Source organism: Podarcis tiliguerta, assembly GCF_965153285.1.
Source record: "Podarcis tiliguerta genome assembly, chromosome: 13".
NCBI classification, from domain to species: Eukaryota; Metazoa; Chordata; class Lepidosauria; order Squamata; family Lacertidae; genus Podarcis; species Podarcis tiliguerta.
The window spans coordinates 15,077,954-15,096,619 of NC_139546.1; the positions used below are offsets into that span (position 1 = coordinate 15,077,954).

Consider the following 18,666-nt stretch of genomic DNA (forward strand, 5'->3'; position numbering starts at 1 on the left):
CACGACAGTCTTGTTTAAAAGTAAGAGTAAAATTCACAGTTCACAGCAGTATTCTGAAGGCAGGCTTTATCTTGTGGTTTCGGTTACATTTGTAGAGAAAAGTCTGAGCTGGGCCTCAGATGTTCTACCTTGTGGTTTCCATCCTCTGTAAGGATGAGCCGTGTGCTGCTAGCTAAGAGCCAGAAGCAAAGAAGATGGCAAAAGAGGAAGATGGCTGCATGGCTAGCCCTTTTATAGGGTCTGCTAGGGTCACGCCCATCTACCTGGTCACACACAGGGGGAGGATGCTTCAGAACAGGTATGACAGGAAGTCCTTCCTGTCTGGGGCAACATTCCCCTGTGTGTCCACTCTGTTGTTGTTTAGTCGTGTCCGACTCTTCATGACCCCATGCACCAGAGCACGCCAGGCACTCCTGTCTTCCACTGCCTCCCACAGTTTGGTCAGACTCATGTTTGTAGCTTCCAACCATCTCGTCCTCTGTCGTCCCCTTCTCCTTGTGCCCTCCATCTTTCCCAACATCAGGGTCTTTTCCAGGGAGTCTTCTCTTCTCATGAGGTAGCCAAAGTATTAGAGCCTCAGCTTCAGGATCTGCCCTTCCAGTGAGCACTCAGGGTTAATTTCCTTAAGAATGGAGAGGTTTGATCTTCTTGCAGTCCATGGGACTCTCAAGAGTCTCCTCCAGCACCAGAATTCAAAAGCATCAATTCTTCGGCGATCAGCCTTCTTTATGGTCCAGCTCTCACTTCCATACATCACTACTGGGAAAACCATGGCTTTAACTATACGGACCTTTGTTGGCAAGGTGATGTCTCTGCTTTTTAAGATGCTGGTGTCCACTCTAGGAAACAGGAAATGTTGTATTTGACTGCTTCAGTGATGATACATCCCACAGAAATTGAGCAAAACGTGGATGTGTCTCTCATTTTCTGACCTAGGTTGAGTACACACTTTATCTTTAAGCTCATCCTTTTCCTCAAAGAATTCTGGTGACTTCTGCACTATTAAGGATTCTGGGAATTGTAGCACAGGCTTAGCCACAGCTGCCTTTTGCCCTGTTCTTTGCAGACACAAGTTCACGGTTATGAGTGTGAACATAAACATCAGCTCGGCCAGTCAGTGTCCTTAACTTCACTGACACCGGTATGGTAAAATATGGCAGATAGGGCTCAGACATGAAATTTCCTAAACTACTCCTTGGCAGGGTGAAGTAGGGCAGATATAGTTTCCCTTGCAACGCTCTGCTTGCCCGAATAATCCCCCCACTAGAATATATTGGAATTAAGTGGTTCTCTTGTGCACACTAATAGACTTTTTATTCCTTCTTTTCCCCTGCACTTTCTACAGCTCTCAAGAATGCTCTGTTCATTTTCAAAAACATTAGGAAAGACATGGTGGCCATTGATGACTTAGAGACCATTTTGGCTTGCCTGGGGGTCACTCTGAGCCCCAAGGTTATACAACATGCAGTGGGATCCATCCGAGTTACCTGTAAGTATCCACCAATTTCAGGGTGTGCTGAAGTAGGAGGGGGTGGGTTGCGTGAATGCACTGAATGTTTGGAAATGGCGGAAATGACTGGCAGAATCCGAGACCAGGGAGAAGAGTCGATGGAGGAAGATTGGAAAAAAAATTAAGTATATTTACAGAAATATTGCAAAATTAATGAATGTTAGAAGAATATTGGAATGAAGTTATATGGTTTTAGCAGAAGTGTTATTAAGAATTATATGAATATTAATTGTTAATGTGTTAAAGTGGAAAATTTAAAGTTAAATTGTGTTAGGATAAATTATAGAACAAAATTGAAGAAGAGGGAAAGGATTTGTTGAATTAGCAAATTTGAGCTAGAATACAAAAAAGGGAGGTGCGAGGAAGTCGAGGAAATAAGCAAATGAAAGATTGTTTTTCTTTATTGTCTTTCCTTTTATAATTATAAAATATCTAATAAATAGAATGTTTCGCTGGTGGGCTGCAAATTTCAGCCAGGCCTCTGTTGTCCTTGAGCTCAACAAACGTTCTCCCGATCCAGGGTCAGAAAGGAACTTTGGAGGTTCATTATCGTTAATTTACAAGACCTAAAATTCTCTTCCAGCTCAGATTCATCCCCAGTCCAAAGAGGAACACCTGGCTTTCCTGGCCTCCCCTCTTGAAAGTAACAGACTTACATCCCTCCATAGTATTTAGCACTGAGCCCAAATTTCCATCTGGGATATTTTTCTTCTGCAACTGGGAAGTGGGACGGAGAGGGCAAAAGAAAGAGAGTGGCGGGGGGGGGGAATAAAATCTAAAGATTTTAGGGTTCAGAGAAAACAGAAAAATCCTGCAGTTTAGCATAAAAATATATGAAGGTCTACTATCCCCTCCCATAGGAGCCTGCCTGCATCTAAAGATCATCTACAGAGGCCCTCTTGTTGATTCCAAATCCACATTTGCTTGGAATAAGGAAGAGACCTTTTTTTACCGTTATTGCACTCAAACTTTGAAACTCCCTGCCTGGGGAAGTTTGTTTCTCCTCCCCCATCCCCTTATTGGCCTGCCACAACATTAAAAGTATGGTTTCTTAAGTATGCTGAGAGTTGGTAAAGGTAAAGGGACCCCTGACCATTAAGTCCAGTCGCGGACGACTCTGGGGTTGCGGCGCTCATCTTGCTTTACTGGCTGAGGGAGCCGGTGTTTGTTCCGCTGACATGTGGCCAGCATGACTAAGCCGCTTCTGGCGAACCAGAGCAGCGCTTGGAAATGCCGTTTACCTTCCCGCCGGAGCAGTACCTATTTATCTGCTTGCACTTTGACGTGCTTTCGAACTGCTAGGTTGGCAGGAGCAGGGACCGAGCAACGGGAGCTCACCCTGTCGCGGGGATTCGAACCGCCGACCTTCCGATCGGCAAGCCCTAGGCTCAGTGGTTTAGACCACAGCACCACCCGCGTCCCCTATTCCCTTCACAGAGCTACCATTCCCAAAGTTTTCTGGGAAGAGGGTTGACTCTGGAATTCACAGCTCTGTGATGGAAATAGGTGCTTCCTATTTCCTGCTCTCAGAACCCTTTACAAACAACACTTCCCAGAATTCTTTAGGGGAACCTGTGGCTGCTTTAAGTGCAATGGTACTGCCTTTACTATGTAGTGCAGGTGGTCCCGGAATCTGACACCCAACCCTGCAAAATACAGATAGCCAAAGGTTAACATTGCAAATCAGTTGCATCAACACCAGCTGCTGAAGAACTCTCCTCAGCCTGCTGGTCTGGAAGATCAACAGAACTGGACAGCACTGATGGACCTCACTGGGAAAAGTGGAACTGTGGCTGAGAGGGGCCTTCTCCACATTGCCCCAACCTTGAAAACAGGAGCCCTTAAGCATTTGGGTTTAAATGGGGAGAGGCATTCCTTTCCATATGCAGGACCCATTTCCTTTCATTCTGTTACAGGGGACGGGAAAATAAACATCTCAGAATTTCTGTCACTTGTGAGAGGACCACCAGTTTGCCATAAAGGACTAGGTAAGTGATCATTGCCCATAAATTGGACTGGGGTCTGTCTAAAGGAATTTCGCAAGGCTCCTCTTTGAAGCAGAAGAGGCACAGCGATTGAAACAAGTGTTTTCATAGGACTTTCACGGTGGAGAAGGGGAGGAGATAGAGGAAGCGGAGAGGTGGTTCCAGGACTCTTCGCAGGAGACCAGCGGAGAGGGGACCAGTGCTCCTTTGCCTGCACCCACCTTGCGTAGAAAGCTTTCACACAGGCAACGGGGGAGGAGACTGGGCGTCAAGCAGCTTTTATGTTGGAAGCGGTTTAAGAAACGCCCACTGACGGATTCTGCCAGCGACTGAGGCAGCCACGGAATAGAGGGCTGTCTAGTCAGAAAGGGTTCCACCATGCAACCTAGCCAGGAGTAAAGGCTACTTACGCACAAGCAATCCCTAGAACCATTACAGTATGTGTAAAAGATTTACCCACTTTTAGAGTGTCATGAAATTCTACTCAATATTGAGCCAACATATAGTTAGCAGAGTAAAAACTTAAAACACATGGCAGGATTCCCCAAAAATTGACCAGAGGCAATTATATTTCATCCAGCAGAGCTTTACTGCTACTGAAAGCAAATGAGCAGAATGGTCACAAATCCAATACATTCCGGATTGGCACTGTCCGTAAGAAATCCAGTTGCAGTAGTCTTAACTTAAACTTACAATAACATCTGTATTAGTCTAAACCCGAATACTATGTACAGAATATCACATCAGAAGGAAAAGAGATAGAAAAAGAGAATGAAATCCTGGCTCCTTCTGGCCTTACTTTTATAGTCAGCATGACCTTGAAAGAGCTAAGAGAACCAGTTTAAACCAGCCGTACTCGGCTTCTCTGAAGGAATAACCCAAATATCATGAACCTTCTGCTTGTTTCTTTCATGCAGAGAAGCTTCCAGAACCCTCTTGAATTAATTAGAATAGGAAAGATCTCTACACATCAGAGCAATACTTTCTGCACTAAGAAATGCAAACTGACATAGAGAGGCATACCTTCCTTTGTTTTCTGTACGAGTCACTGATCTGGACTTTTACTTCCTAAAAGGAGGTAACCCTAGAGCAGTGACTTCTGGAAAAATGCAGTGGGTAGGTTCCGTTAACAGAAGATCATTCTCCTGTGTCTGCATGGAGAGTAAATGGCCTTGGCTCTGTATACTTGAAGGAGCGTCTCCACCCCCACCGTTCAGCACGGACACTGAGGTCCAGATCCAAGGGCCTTCTGGTGGTTCCTTCACTGCGGGAAGTGAAGCTACAGGAAACCAGGCAAGAGGGTCTTCTCAGTGGTGGCACCCACCCTGTGGAACGCCATCCCGTCAGATGTCAAGGAGATGAGTAACTATATAACCTTTAGAAGACATCTGAAGGAATCCCTGTACAGTGATACCTCGGGTTAAGTACTTAATTCGTTCCGGAGATCCGTTCTTAACCTAAAACTGTTCTTAACCTGAAGCACCACTTTAGCTAATGGGGCCTCCTGCTGCTGCCGTGCTGCCAGAGCACAATTTCTGTTCTCATCCTGAAGCAAAGTTCTTAACCCAAGGTAATATTTCTGGGTTAGCGGAGTCTGTAACCTGAAGCGTAGTTAACCTGAAGCGTAGGTACTACTGTATAGGGAAGCGTTTCAATGTTTACTGTTTCATTATGTTTTTATATTTGTTGGAAGATGTCCAGGGTGGCTGGGGCACATTAATAAATTGTCATTATCATTATCATCATCCTTCTCATTATTAGCCCAGTCCTGCCAGAGCACTAAATCTTGATGAGCTGCAGCAGGCAGCCTTCTCTGTGCATACACATTTTCGGTTCATAGGAGACTGGTCATTTTAATTTTATTTACTTCTCACTGAACTCCTAAGAGCTCTCTCACGGCACATTGATGCGCCCCTGCCTGCACACAGTTTAGAAGTTGTTGTGCAAAGTGTTTTTGTTTCAGAAGTACAGTGGTACCTCAGGTTTCAGACGCTTCAGGTTACAGACTCCGCTAACCCAGAAATAGTACCTCGGGTTAAGAACTTTACCTCAGGATGAGAACAGAAATCGTGCGGCAGCAGCGGAGGCCCCATTAGCTAAAGTGGTACTTCAGGTTAAGAACAGTTTCGAGGTTAAGAACGGACCTTCGGAACGAATTAAGTACGTAACCAGAGGTACCACTGTATAGTATTCAGGAGAGTACTATATGGGATGCATATAGTACTGGGCCTTTCTTCCCCTCAACTGCCTAACAGATGGATGGCAGTGTGTTAATTAATGCTTCTGGGCGGGCAGGTAGCAGGTAGTGCTCAAAATGGTGCCCCAATTCCAGTGGTGGTGGTGGGCCCAGGGGAAGGCACAGTGGGAGCTTGCCCCCGGGGGTGCTTTCGAACTGCTAGGTTGGCAGGCACTGGGACCGAGTAACAGGAGCGCACCCCGCCGCGGGGATTCGAACCGCCGACCTTTCGATCGGCAAGCCCTAGGCGCTGAGGCTTTTACCCACAGCGCCACCCGCGTCCCTTAACCTGAGGCACCGCTGTATATAAGGGTTATTCTGTAGAGGCCTTGTTTCAGCTGAAGCTGCAGAATCTGATAGGGTCTCTTTGCTTCTTTCTGCTACATCTGTAGATGAAAGCTCTACTTGGGGGTCTTCCCGGGGCTTTTCTAGTAATACGGATGATTCAGAGACTCAATGGAGAATGCTGCCTGCTCACCAGCCTCTTTTCTATAATCCTGATTACGACGCCGCTCTTGCCCGGCTACGGAAAAGGAAAACCAAACCCCAGAAACCTGCTGAGCCTGAGCAGACCAAACCCAGCACTGCAATTCCTGAAATCCGTGTGGAAGAGAAGACCATTGAGTGGCCCAAAGTCCGACGAAGCTTTGGCTATACAAGTCAGGACACCCTGTTTCCTCTATCCTCCACCTTATCCTTGAAAGAAGATGCCAGGATTTCCGCCCAGAAGGCAAGAAAGGTATCATTGAGCGCAAGCCAAGAAGAGGACGTTCCTTTCTCAGTCATCAACTATGACGCAACCCAGAAGCAGAAGAAGAAGAAGAGGCTGTCCTTCAACAAGGATCTTCCAAGGAGGTATGACTTTGAAGAGACCTTCCAGACATCCGATTCCGAAAGTGAAGGCAAACCATCAGATGCAGTATCCGACCAGCAAGGTGGGTTCTGAAATGTTGCCCATTCAATGCAATACATGCTTGAACTTGCACATTTTGAATCAAATGAACTGGAGGGGTAGTTGTCACTACGCCACAGTGTGGTGTAGTGGTTCAGAGCGGTAGTCTCGTAATCTGGGGAACCGGGTTCGCGTCTCTGCTCCTCCACATGCAGCTGCTGGGTGACCTTGGGCCAGTCACACTTCTCTGAAGTCTCTCAGCCCCACTCACCTCACAGAGTGTTTGTTGTGGGGGAGGAAGGGAAAGGAGAATGTTAGCTGCTTTGAGACTCCTGAAGGGGAGTGAAAGGCGGGATATCAAATCCAAACTCCTCTTCTTCTTCTTACAATATGGGATTTGTCTTCTAATGAATACAGTGGACACTTGGGTTGCGAACATGATCTGTGCAGGATGTACGTTCGCAACCTGCAGTAGCGCATCTGCGCAAGCGCAGGTTGTGATTTGGCGCTACTGCGCATGCGCAAAGTGCGATTTAGCACTTCTGTGCATGTGCTACCACTGAAAGCCAGAAGTAACTTGTTCTGGTACTTCGGGTTTTGGCGGGTGCGTAAACAAAAAAAAACGCAACCAGAAGCGGCTGTAACCCAAGGTATGACTGCAATAGGGAGCTAGGGTCAAGGACTGCACATTTTTTTTAGCCTGAATGCTGCTAAGCCCCTATTCTGCATGGCTTCTAGGGAAGCCAGATGCTTCCACACTATAAATTTAGTGCCATGCTTCATTCACTCACTGCACGAAGCTTTCACCCAACCATTGTTATCCTGTATTTCCACTGTGGTTCTGTTCTTTCCTCTGACAGTGCGACCCATCCATCTTTCCAAAGTGTTTGGGTGATGCATCAGTAAAAGAGACCCAATCACATCTCAGCACACATTTCTATGTACATAGTGGCGGAGCTTCATGCTCTGGCACCGGGGGGGCGGCGAGCAGGCGGGGACAGGGTTGGCGCACATCCCGGGGGTGTGGCGCACTGCCCACAGGGGTGTGGCGCCCAGCGCGGGCGGGGAGGCTGCCATGATGGCACCCCACCGGGATTGCGCTGCCGGGAGCAGTGCGCTTCCCCCCACACTCCTCTTCCTCCGCCACTGTGTGTACACATCCCATTACGTTCTTTCCAACCGCTCAGCGTGACATGGCTGCTGTTTGTGGAGCCAACAGAAACTCAGCAAACTTTCATTATAACCTTTGGTGACGGTGCAATTTTTAAAGCCCATTTTTGCTTTCTTAATCTTTTAATTATTATTAAGGTGCTTTTTTCATAAAAAAACCTAATAATATTAATATAAAGTTTTATAAATGTAGGAAAACCAAACAACCCTATTTCTGATCACTGCTGAAATGGCAGTAACTGGAATGGTTTAAAAAATAAAAATATTCATGTTATGGCATTATTGTGCTTATAGCATCATGGGTGCTTCCTGACATGGGATTAATTTGCAAGTGGACCATTGAGATATTGCATATGGGGTTTATATCTCTCTTGAGTTTTACCCAGAAAGGGTAAATCCAGATTAAATTAGGGACAGGGATATGTTATGGCATTTCGATGCCGATGACATTATGTAGATCAGAGTTTTCCAAGCTGTGTGTTGGAACATGTTAGTGTGTCGGTTGCGATGTGTAGGTGTGTCTCACAAACGCTCCCTGTGCTCCTCCCGGAACTGGAAAGAGAGCGGGCAGCTCTTTACGGTTTGCTAGTAGAACTGAATTATTGTGCCACGAAATGATGCACGTTTAAAAAATGTGTCGCCAGCATGAAAAGTTTAGAAAGCTCTGATGTAGATGCTGCAAACAGCCACGGTGGTGGCAGCAACAATTTGCAAACCCCAGAAGCATTAATCCTACCAAACCTGCCCCCAGATATCTGGAACCACACTCTTTAATATCATAATGCAAAACAACAACAACAACCCCATGATGGTGTTGTGGTGCTGTTGCATGATGCTGTTGTGGTGGCGCAGGTGGCGCTGTGGTCTAAATCACTGAGCCTCTTGGGCTTGCCGATCGGAAGGTCGGCGGTTTGAATCCCTATGACAGGGTGAGCTCCCATTGCTCTGTCCCAGCTCCTGCCAACCTAGCAGTTCGAAAGCACACCAGTGCAAGTAGATAAATGGGTACCGTTGTGGCAGGAAGGCAAACTGCATTTCCGTGAGCTTTGATTTCTATCACAGTGTCCCGTTGCGCCAGAAGCGGTTTAGTCATGCTGGCCACATGACCCAGAAAGCTGTCTGTGGGCAAATGATGGCTCCCTCAGCCTGAAAGCAAGATGATGGGACAACCCCTTTGACTGGACTTGACTGTCCAGGGGTCCTTTACCTTTACTTCCCAGAACACTGAGCAAATTCTAGGGGCTAGACCTCCCAGGTTTACTTTCCTTCAGACAAGAGACCACTGGAGACCAATGTCTTTGTAGTTTTGCTTTATTTTCAAATATATAAGTAGAGTATAGTAGAAGCAAATAAACACTCCTAAAGCAGGCAGAAAATCAGCCAAGCTTGCTTCGGACTCCACAGGCAGTGCATCTCAGACTGCATCACTTACAGCCAATCAGAGTTCCCTCTCTCCCTTTACCCTTCTCTTTCTCCTTCTTTGTTGACTTCAAAACAATCAGACTGTTCCTCTGCCTCCTCACACTAGCCCAAAATATCAAAATCTGTTAGGTGCAGGCCACCGCCATTTACACATGTTCAATATGTGCATGACCATGCATACATGCAACATGCCGAACCCGGAAGTGACCTGAAAACATCACAAAAATGTCGCAAAAAAGGGGCAGAATGGGGCAGGGGCATAAGGGGGTGTTTGTAAGCTTTTACAATGGTGTTTCAGATATGTGTGATTTCATATACGTGTGGTGCATGGGAACGTAATCCCTGCATAAATGGGGGGGGGCAGTTTTGCCTGTATTACATGCCAATAACTGAAGATAGAATTGTAGAGCTGGAAGGGAACTTGAGGATCATCTAGTCCAACCCCCTGCAATGTAGGAATATGCTGCTGTCCCATACAGGAAATCAAACCTGCAGCCTTGGTGGTATCAGAACCACGCTCTAACCAATGGAGCTATCCAGATATTCCCATCACTTCGAGGCCCATTTAACTTTCTTTTCTTAATCCCCACCCACTGAGGAAATAAAAGCCAGCCATTTCCTCTCCCCCTTCCCTTCTGTTATCAAGTGATCAACTTAATATGTCATTACCAAACAGAGTCAGTAATGTTATGTGTGGCAGAGGAATAAGCTGTGTTAAAGATGAGGAAATGCAGAGCAAAAAAAGTTATGCCTCTTCACTTCAGAAAACAAGCAACGACACGGCGGGGGGCTTTGCAAAGCATTTGATCACGTGGGCAGCCAAGATAACCTTACAGTGGCGTTTTCCTGACAATTCTAGACATTATACTTGCTATGAGAAACACTAGTGTCGTGTTGTACTGGAATCCAGCATTGCCTGAGCTCTGTGAGTGCAGCTTTCTCCTGATTGAAGTGCAGAGTTTCTGAGGACCAGGACATTCACACTGAAACCAAAATGCTTATTTACGAAGCTATTGTACTACCAACCTTACAGTGTGCTTGTGAAACATAGACCACTTGAAAATGACACCTCCAACTCCTTGAAATATTCTGTCAACGGTGTCTTCGAAAAGTTTTAGATATCACCTGGGAAGACAGGCGAACTAATGCCAGAGTACTGGAAGAAGCAAAGATCACCAGTGTCAAAGCGATGATTCTTCAACATCAACTTCGTTGGACTGGTCATGTTGTTCGGATACCTGATTATTGTCTTCCAAAGCAACTACTCTATTCCGAACTTAAAAATGGAAAGCGTAATGATGGTGGTCAACAAAAGAGGTTCAAAGACTCTCTCAAGGCAAATCTTTAAAAATATGGTATAAACACCGACATCTGGGCCTGCGAGCGCTGCAACTGGAGAACAGCCTTTACCAAAGGTGTCATGGGCTTTGAAGACACTCAAACTCAGAACGAAAGGGAGAAATGTGCTAAGAGGAAGGCACGCTTGGCAAACCCTCACCAAGATCAAGTCCTGCCCAGAAACCTACGTCCCCACTGCAGAAGGGCATGTAGATCCAGAATTGGCCTCTACAGTCACTTACGGACTCACTTTTGAAAACCGTGTTTATGGAAGGCAATCTTACTTGGCTACGAGTGATTGCCAAATAAGAAGAAGAGTTGTACTGGTATTTCTCACAACAAATGCACAAAGCAGAGACATCTAAAGCATTTCTGTGTCTGTGAATCTGTTTTGTACCCTGGACAAAACAGGGCTCTCAGAGATGCGTCAAACTGGAACGTGTCCAGAGAAGGGCAACCAAAATGGTCAAAGGCCTGGAAACGATGCCTTATGAGGAACGGCTAAGGGAGCTGGGCATGTTTAGCCTGGAGAAGAGGAGGTTAAGGGGTGATATGATAGCCATGTTCAAATATATAAAAGAATGTCACATAGAGGAGGGAGAAAGGTTGTTTTCTGCTGCTCCAGAGAAGCGGACACGGAGCAATGGATCCAAACTACATGAAAGAAGATTCCACTTAAACATTAGGAAGAACTTCCTGACAGTAAGAGCTGTTTGACAGTGGAATTTGCTGCCAAGGAGTGTGGTGGAGTCTCCTTCTTTGGAGGTCTTTAAGCAGAGGCTTGACAACCATATGTCAGGAGTGCTCTGATGGTGTTTCCTGCTTGGCAGGGGGTTGGACTCGATGGCCCTTGTGGTCTCTTCCAACTCTATGATTCTATGATTCTAATGGTGTACGTGCACATGGAAGGGAGTCCCACACTTTGCATGTTTGCTGCAGGAAGCACTAGTGCCTTTTCCCACATCACACGGGTCAGATACACATTGGCCTCTGAAAGTGCCCTCACCAGAGAGCCTCAACCAGTTTTGACTTCCTAATGAGTGTATTTGCATGATCCCTATGTTTGTAAATACAGGCCAGTCTTCAGTTATCGTTCAGCTTTGTTTGAAGCGCACCCTTGAAACCTCCTGGCTTTGCACCTAAGAACAATTGCAAGTATCCATTGGATCATCCCAACTCGGCCCGCATAGCATGAAGTGAGTGCTACCCTCAGTTGGTGCAGAGTTCAGGTTTCAGTTCTGTGTCAAAGTTGCCTTTTCAAAGGGTGCAAAAACCACTCCTCATGAACAATCGCCTTTTCATGCGAAACAAAGCCAAGTGCTACAAGAACATAAGAAAAACCTTGTGAGGTCCTGAGACTCGGGCTCGGCCTCGGAACCAGAGGAGTCTCTTTTTAAAATAATAATAATAATATTTATTAAAAGTTTAATATCTACAGAAAAAAGGAGACAAAAAAACAACAACAAAAAACAATAAAAAAATTAACAAACAATACATCAAAAGTAAAAAGAAAAACAGTACATTAAAGCAACAAGGAAAACAGAAACATTTAAAAACACATCCAATGTTTCCATATCTTTACTTTTCATTTGCTTGTTTCCTCGACCTCCCACACCTCCCTTTTTTGTATTCTAGTTCAATTTAGCTAGTTCAGCAAATCCTTTCCATCTTTCTCAATTTTTTGTTCTATAATTTATCTTAACACAATCTAACTTTAAATTTTCCACTTTGGCCCATTAACAATCAGTTTTCACTTAATTCTTTATAACATTTCTGCTAAAACCATATAACTTCATTCCAGCATTCTTCTAACATTCATTAATTTTGCAATATTTCTGTAAATATACTTTGAATTTTTTCCAATCTTCTTCCACCGACTCTTCTCCCTGGTCTCGGATTCTGCCAGTCATTTCCACCAATTCCATGTAGTCCATCAGCTTCATCGCCATTGGAACCAGAGGAGTCTCAGTCCGTATCGGATCCTTTGCCTCAGGCGGCATCTGAACCTAGTCTGGGGCCTGATTCTGAAGAGCCCCAGTCTGCACAGGTTCTCCTGCAAGAAGCACCAGCTGGGCCAAGTCAGGGGCCTGAGCCTGCCCTGGCTACAGATGCGGGGATTACCTCGTTGTCTTCAGCTGGGCCATCACTTACAGCTGCTCCACTACCAGTTGGGTCAGGAGAGGCTGAGGCGGCCTCTGGGTCCAGTAACCCACCAACATCTCCTGAGCTGCAGAGACTAAGGTCTGAGAGAAGGAGAGACCTGAGTACTCACAGAAGGAGTGCTCGCCTTCGGGCGAGACAGGGAGGTGAGTCACCGGGGGATCAGGACCGGCCATTACCCCAACAAAGATAAAAGGCTGCCGGGCCCCGCCCCAGGTTGCGGAAGCAACATTGCTGTTTGCTAGAACCTGCCTGAGACCCTGTGCCTGACCTTGCCTGGTTTCCTGCCTCATGTCCTGCTTTGGCCCTCGTGGAACCCTTGGATTGGTTGGTGAAGATCAGCATGGACTTGCCCATGGAAGGATCTTGATTAGCACTGGCTAACATAATTTGGAATCCCAGTCTATATTTGATCCAAGTTCTACATGGATGCTCCTCATGACTTGCCCAAAGGGTATTGTTTTTGTCTGTTACCTGTGTACCCTGCCTTTCCATTAAAATAATAGTAATGCCCAAGGAACCTAACAACAAAATTCAATACGTTACAAATAAGTAACAGCACGATAAAGCCATATAAAAATATAAATGGAGTATATAAAAGGGTTGGGGGGGGAGAAAAAAAATGGCACACAATTAAAAACATGGTGAGTTGTATTCACTTAAGTTGTAATCAGAACAGACCTATTGAAATTAATGAATAATGGCGAACTTAGGTCCATTGTTTTCAGTGGGTCTAACCCAATTAACTTAAAATACAGAGGAAAAGACAGAGAGGGAAACTGCCTTCTAATATATAGCCTTTTGCTTTCTGGTTGAATACGTGGGCTTAGAAAAATCTACAGTGGCACTGAAAAGTTTTTATTATTTTAGAAATTTGCCTGCCGTATTCCAAAGATTTGGAGTGAATTGCAGCCTGCTTCCCTTTGCTCTTGCTGACAATTGCGTCCCCACCAATATGATTAGAAAGGACCAACTGGTTAGAGGGATTCAGGTCGGAGCTAAACAATATAAATTAAGAGCATTTGCAGATGACCTAGTTTTGACATTACAGGAGCCAGAATCCAGTGTGAAAAGAGCCTTAGAACTGATCCAAGAGTTTGGTCGACTGGCAGGGTTTAAATTGAACAAAACAAAAACTAAAGTTTTGACAAAGAATCTAACAGAAATTGAGAAAGAAAGGTTTCAGAATGAGACAGGATTGACAGTAGCGAAAAAAGTGAAATATTTGGGTATTACTATGACTGCTAAAAACGGAAATTTATATAAAGATAATTATGAGAAAAGTTGGTCGGAGATAAAGAAAGATCTAGACATATGGTCTAATTTGAAACTCTCCTTAATGGGTCGTATTGCTGTGATAAAGATGAATGTATTGCCAAGAATGTTGTTTTTATTTCAGACACTGCAAATTATAGACAAGATTGATTGTTTCAAGAGGTGGCAAAGAGATATATCCAGATTCGTCTGGCAGGGCAAAAAGCCAAGGATAAAATTTAAAATACTGACCGATGCAAAGGAAAGAGGGGGCTTTGCCCTGCCAGATTTGAAACTTTATTATGAGGCGGCAGCCTTTTGCTGGCTAAAAGAATGGCTACTTCTTGAAAATACTGACATGTTAGACCTAGAAGGATTTAATAATGTTTTTGGTTGGCATGCATATCTATGGTATGACAAGGTTAAAGTGCATAGAATGTTTAAAATTCACATTGTTAGGAATGCATTGTTTAAAGTTTGGATGAGGTATAAAGATTTGCTTGAAACCAAGACTCCAAGGTGGTTGTCCCCAATGGAAGCAAAAGCACTAAAAAAGCTTAATATGGAGGCCAACTGGCCAAAATATTGGGAGATTTTAGAACAAGACGGAGACAAATTGAAACTACAGAGTTTTGATAAATTAAAAAGTAAAGTCCGAGATTGGCTCCATTATCATCAAATAATGGAGGCATTTAAAATGGACAGAAAAATTGGCTTCCAGGTGGAGAAATCAAAACTGGAGACAGAACTGTTAGAACCCAAAACTAAGATTTTGTCAAGAATGTATAACTTGCTGCTAAAATGGAACACACAGGATGAGGAAGTGAAATCAGTGATGATTAAATGGGCACAAGATTTGGGTCATAACATAATGTTTGCTGACTGGGAACGGTTATGGACCACCGGTATAAAATTCACGGCATCTAATGCCCTAAGAGAGAATATTATGAAAATGATTTATAGGTGGTACATGACACCAGTCAAGCTCGCAAAAATTTATCATTTGTCCGATAATAAATTTTGGAAATGTAAAGAAGTTGAAGGTACATTCTTTCACCTTTGGTGGACGTGCCCAAAGATTAAGGCATTCTGGGAGACGATTTATAATGAGTTGAAAAAAGTGTTTAAATACACATTTCCTAAGAAGCCAGAAGCCTTTCTCCTGGGTATGGTTGGCCAACAGGTGCATAAGAAGGATAGGACCTTTTTTATGTATGCTACAGCAGCAGCAAGAATACTCATCGCACAGTATTGGAAGACAGAAGAGCTACCCACTCTGGAAGAATGGCAGATGAAAGTCATCGACTACATGGAATCAGCAGAAATGACTGGCAGGATTAGAGACCAGGGAGAAGAGACGGTGAGGGAAGATTGGAGGAAATTTAAAGACTATTTACAGAAATACTGTAAGATAACGAATATTTGAAGATATCGGACTGAAGGTGACTGGTTTTTAGCAAGAAAGGTGAATAGAAAAAGATCCAAAATCTAGATTGAAGGAAATATAACTATGGGATATGGATTTAAGATGATGAGAAAATTAAATTATGATAAAGGGAAAGAATTTGCAGACAGAACATTTGATTTGGAATACAGAGCAGGGAGGTTGGGGGAAGTCGCAGAAACAAGTAAATGCAAGGTTTTTACGAAGACAAAAAGGGTATTTTTAAATTTTCTTTATTTTTATTTTTTATTATTGTTGTTTTTGTGTTATATGTTTGTGTATTTTTTCTGTTTTATGTGTTGTTTATGTTGTTTTTTATTGTTTATGTAAAACCTAATAAACATTTATATATATAAAAAAAAAAGACAATTGCGTCCCCACCTATGGGGGCTGGTGCCCAATCTCTCCCCTGCATCTCAGCCACCCCGAATGGCCATTTTAGAGACCCTAAAGTAGCAGTGGGCAAACCCACAAGCTGCGTGTGGTCCTCTAGGCCTCTTTGGCAGCCATACTCTGAGCCAGGCATAGGCAAACTCGGCCCTCCAGGTGTTTCGGGACTACAACTCCCATCATCCCTGACCACTGGTCCTGCTAGCTAGGGATGATGGGAGTTGTAGTCCCAAAACATCTGGAAGGCCGAGTTTGCCTATACCTGCGTCTGAGCCTTCGGTGCCTGGGTGGGGATGGAGAAACACTCTCACCACCTAAGCAGAGAGAGAGAGAGAGAGAGCAGGCTTTGGAAGGCATAGGTCCAGGGCCCAACAGGTAGTGGTCATCTTTTGAAATCCCAAAGAAAAAGAGCTGGAACTGATTCTTACTTGAAGCGGGCATTTCTGCAAAGATTGTAGTTTTTGTTGGTGTTTCCTAGCACTCCTCTGCTGCTGAAGGGTTTGAAATGGAACCACAGCAACTTCTTTTCTCGCGGCCCTTTGCTGTCATCTATTGCCTTGGGAAATGTGTCCACAAGTTTCTAATGGCGTCTGGTGGTGGGCAGAACACAACCTTGCATTCCATTGGCCAGCATTCACTAGGGATGACAGCAGAATGGGCCTCTTGTTATGTAAAACTCTGCTTACCTCACATAGCGGGTGGGGAGTTGCCCCTTTACTTTAGAGGGCCCTTGTATATATAATTTTGTAAATTCATTATCACTTTTAAAATTTGTCATCATACATAAATCATAATCATTTTACTAATAGGATTCCCAGAATCCCTGAACTTCCCTCCAGGGTTTTCCCAGATATTCTTTCCAAACTGCATCCATATTTTCTTAAATCTGAATTTTTATCATAGTTCTCGCTTCATTACAAGCGTTTTTAAAATCCTGCCAATGTTCTCAATTGTTTACAGTCTTCTTTCAAATAACTTTAAAAACTTCCTCATTCTTTTCTTTATTAAATTTATTTTCCTCTTGATCTCTGATTTTCCCTGTCATTTCCGCCAATACGGCATAGTCCATCGTCTTTATCAGTCATTCTTCTTTTGTAGGTAGATTGTCCTCCTCCCATCTTTGGGCAAGCAGCATCCGTGCAGCTGTTGTAGCATGCATAAATAATCTGTTCCGATCCTTAGGAATTTCTGGACCTAAAATTACTAGTAAGAAAGCTGTAGGTTTTGTTTTTGTTTTGTTTTTTTACAAAAGTTATTTTAAACATTTTTTTCAACTCGTTATAAATTATTTTCCAATATCCTTTTTTTTTTTTTTTTTACATGTCCACCTCATCTGGTGTAATGTGCCTTCCTTCTCTTTACACTTCCAACATGTATTTTTAGCAGTTCTATACATTTTTGCTAATTTAGTAGGAGTTAGGTACCAGCGATACATCATTTTCATATAATGAGTTATAGACGCTTCAGGTTACAGACTCCACTAACCCAGAAAGAGTACCTCGGGTTAAGAACTTTACCTCAGGACGAGAACAGAAATTGTGCTCCAGGGGCGCGGCGGCAGCGGGAGGCCCCATTAGCTAAAGTGGTACCTCAGGTTAAGAACGGTTTCAGGTTAAGAACGGACCTCCGGAACGAATTAAGTTCTTAACCTGAGGTACCACTGTATATTATTATGCTTTGTAGTATGTTTGTATTATCATGCTCCGTAAAATATCTTCTTAATGTTGTATACCGCCCTGGGATCTTTTCATAAAGGGCACAACAACAACAACAAAGACTGTCTCTGTCTACATGATCACCACCACCCAAAAGTAGACACAGAAATGTGAGGTGGTGGGAATCTAGGTGAATGTGAAATCTTGGTGAGGAGATGTAGGCCTGAGAAGGGATAATTTAGAATACTGTACAATGGTTGGCAGAGTTAAGCATACCCTTCCCTCTGTCTCTCCTCCTCTGCTCAAATCCACCCCCTTGGGAAGCTGCTTGTTCTTTAAACAAGCTTTCTGCTTTGTTACTTGGATCTGCGTGTAAAGGTAAAAAGGTGAATGGTAAAGGACCCCGGATGGTTAAGTCCAGTCAAAGGCGACTATGGGGTTGCCGCGCTCATCTCCTCTTCAGGCCGAGGGAGCCGGCATTTGTCTACAGACAGTTTTCTGGGTCATGTGGCCAGCAGGACTAAACCGCTTCTGGCGCAACCGTGACGGAAACCAGAGCCCATGGAAACACCATTTACCTTTCCGCCGCAGCGGTACCTATTTATCTACTTGCACTTTGACATGCTTTCGAACTGCTAGATTGGCAGGAGCTGGGACAGAGCAACGGGAGCTCACCCCATCACACGGATTTGAACCACCGACCCTTGATCGGCAAGCCCAAGAGACTCAGTGGTTTCGACCACAGCGCCACCCGCCTCTCGCTGGTTCTGTGTATAGCATGTAGTTTGCCCCTAACTAGAGTCTCTCTTCAGCCTTGCAGAATGCCTTCGATATCCTCAACACCCTTGCAGAAGATTACCTGAAAGGCAATGAACTGCACTCCACCTTTCACAAAATGGGAGTGAGTGTGAATGAGAAAGAGTTCCAGGATGTGCTGCAGAAGGCGGGTTTGGCAAGTGAGTCTCTCCAGGGTCCTTTGGCCTTCGCCTTTGGGCTGGTGTGGCCAGTGTGCGGTGCTCCTTTCCGTTCCAAACTTGCCAGAGCACCTCAACTCCCTCCCTTTCTTCCTTCTGGTTTTTATTTATTTTTTCAAATCTAAAAATCTGTGTGTGCTGCTGCAGTGGCTCTGTTAGTCTGGCAGGCCTCAAAGACCATCAGCCAGCAGTATAATTTATTTACCATATATTTCGCCCCATAGGACGCACCGGCC

At 44.5% G+C, this 18,666-nt stretch overlaps 1 protein-coding gene across 8 annotated transcripts in view; it reads left to right on the forward strand.

Moving 5' to 3' along the window:
• Nucleotides 1-18,666, forward strand: part of LOC310661417 (uncharacterized protein) — a 122,396-nt gene that overhangs the window by 13,343 nt on the left and 90,387 nt on the right. For 6 of the 8 annotated variants that reach the window (XM_083407347.1, XM_083407349.1, XM_083407348.1 and 3 more), the window contains 4 exons: nucleotides 1,346-1,489; nucleotides 3,427-3,498; nucleotides 6,124-6,666; nucleotides 18,269-18,412. In XM_083407347.1, the coding sequence (XP_083263473.1) occupies nucleotides 1,346-1,489; nucleotides 3,427-3,498; nucleotides 6,124-6,666; nucleotides 18,269-18,412 (903 nt within the window). Of the gene's footprint in view, nucleotides 1-1,345; nucleotides 1,490-3,426; nucleotides 3,499-6,123; nucleotides 6,667-18,268; nucleotides 18,413-18,666 lie in introns of those variants that run through there. The other 2 variants (XM_083407354.1, XM_083407353.1) reach the window with 2 other exon arrangements.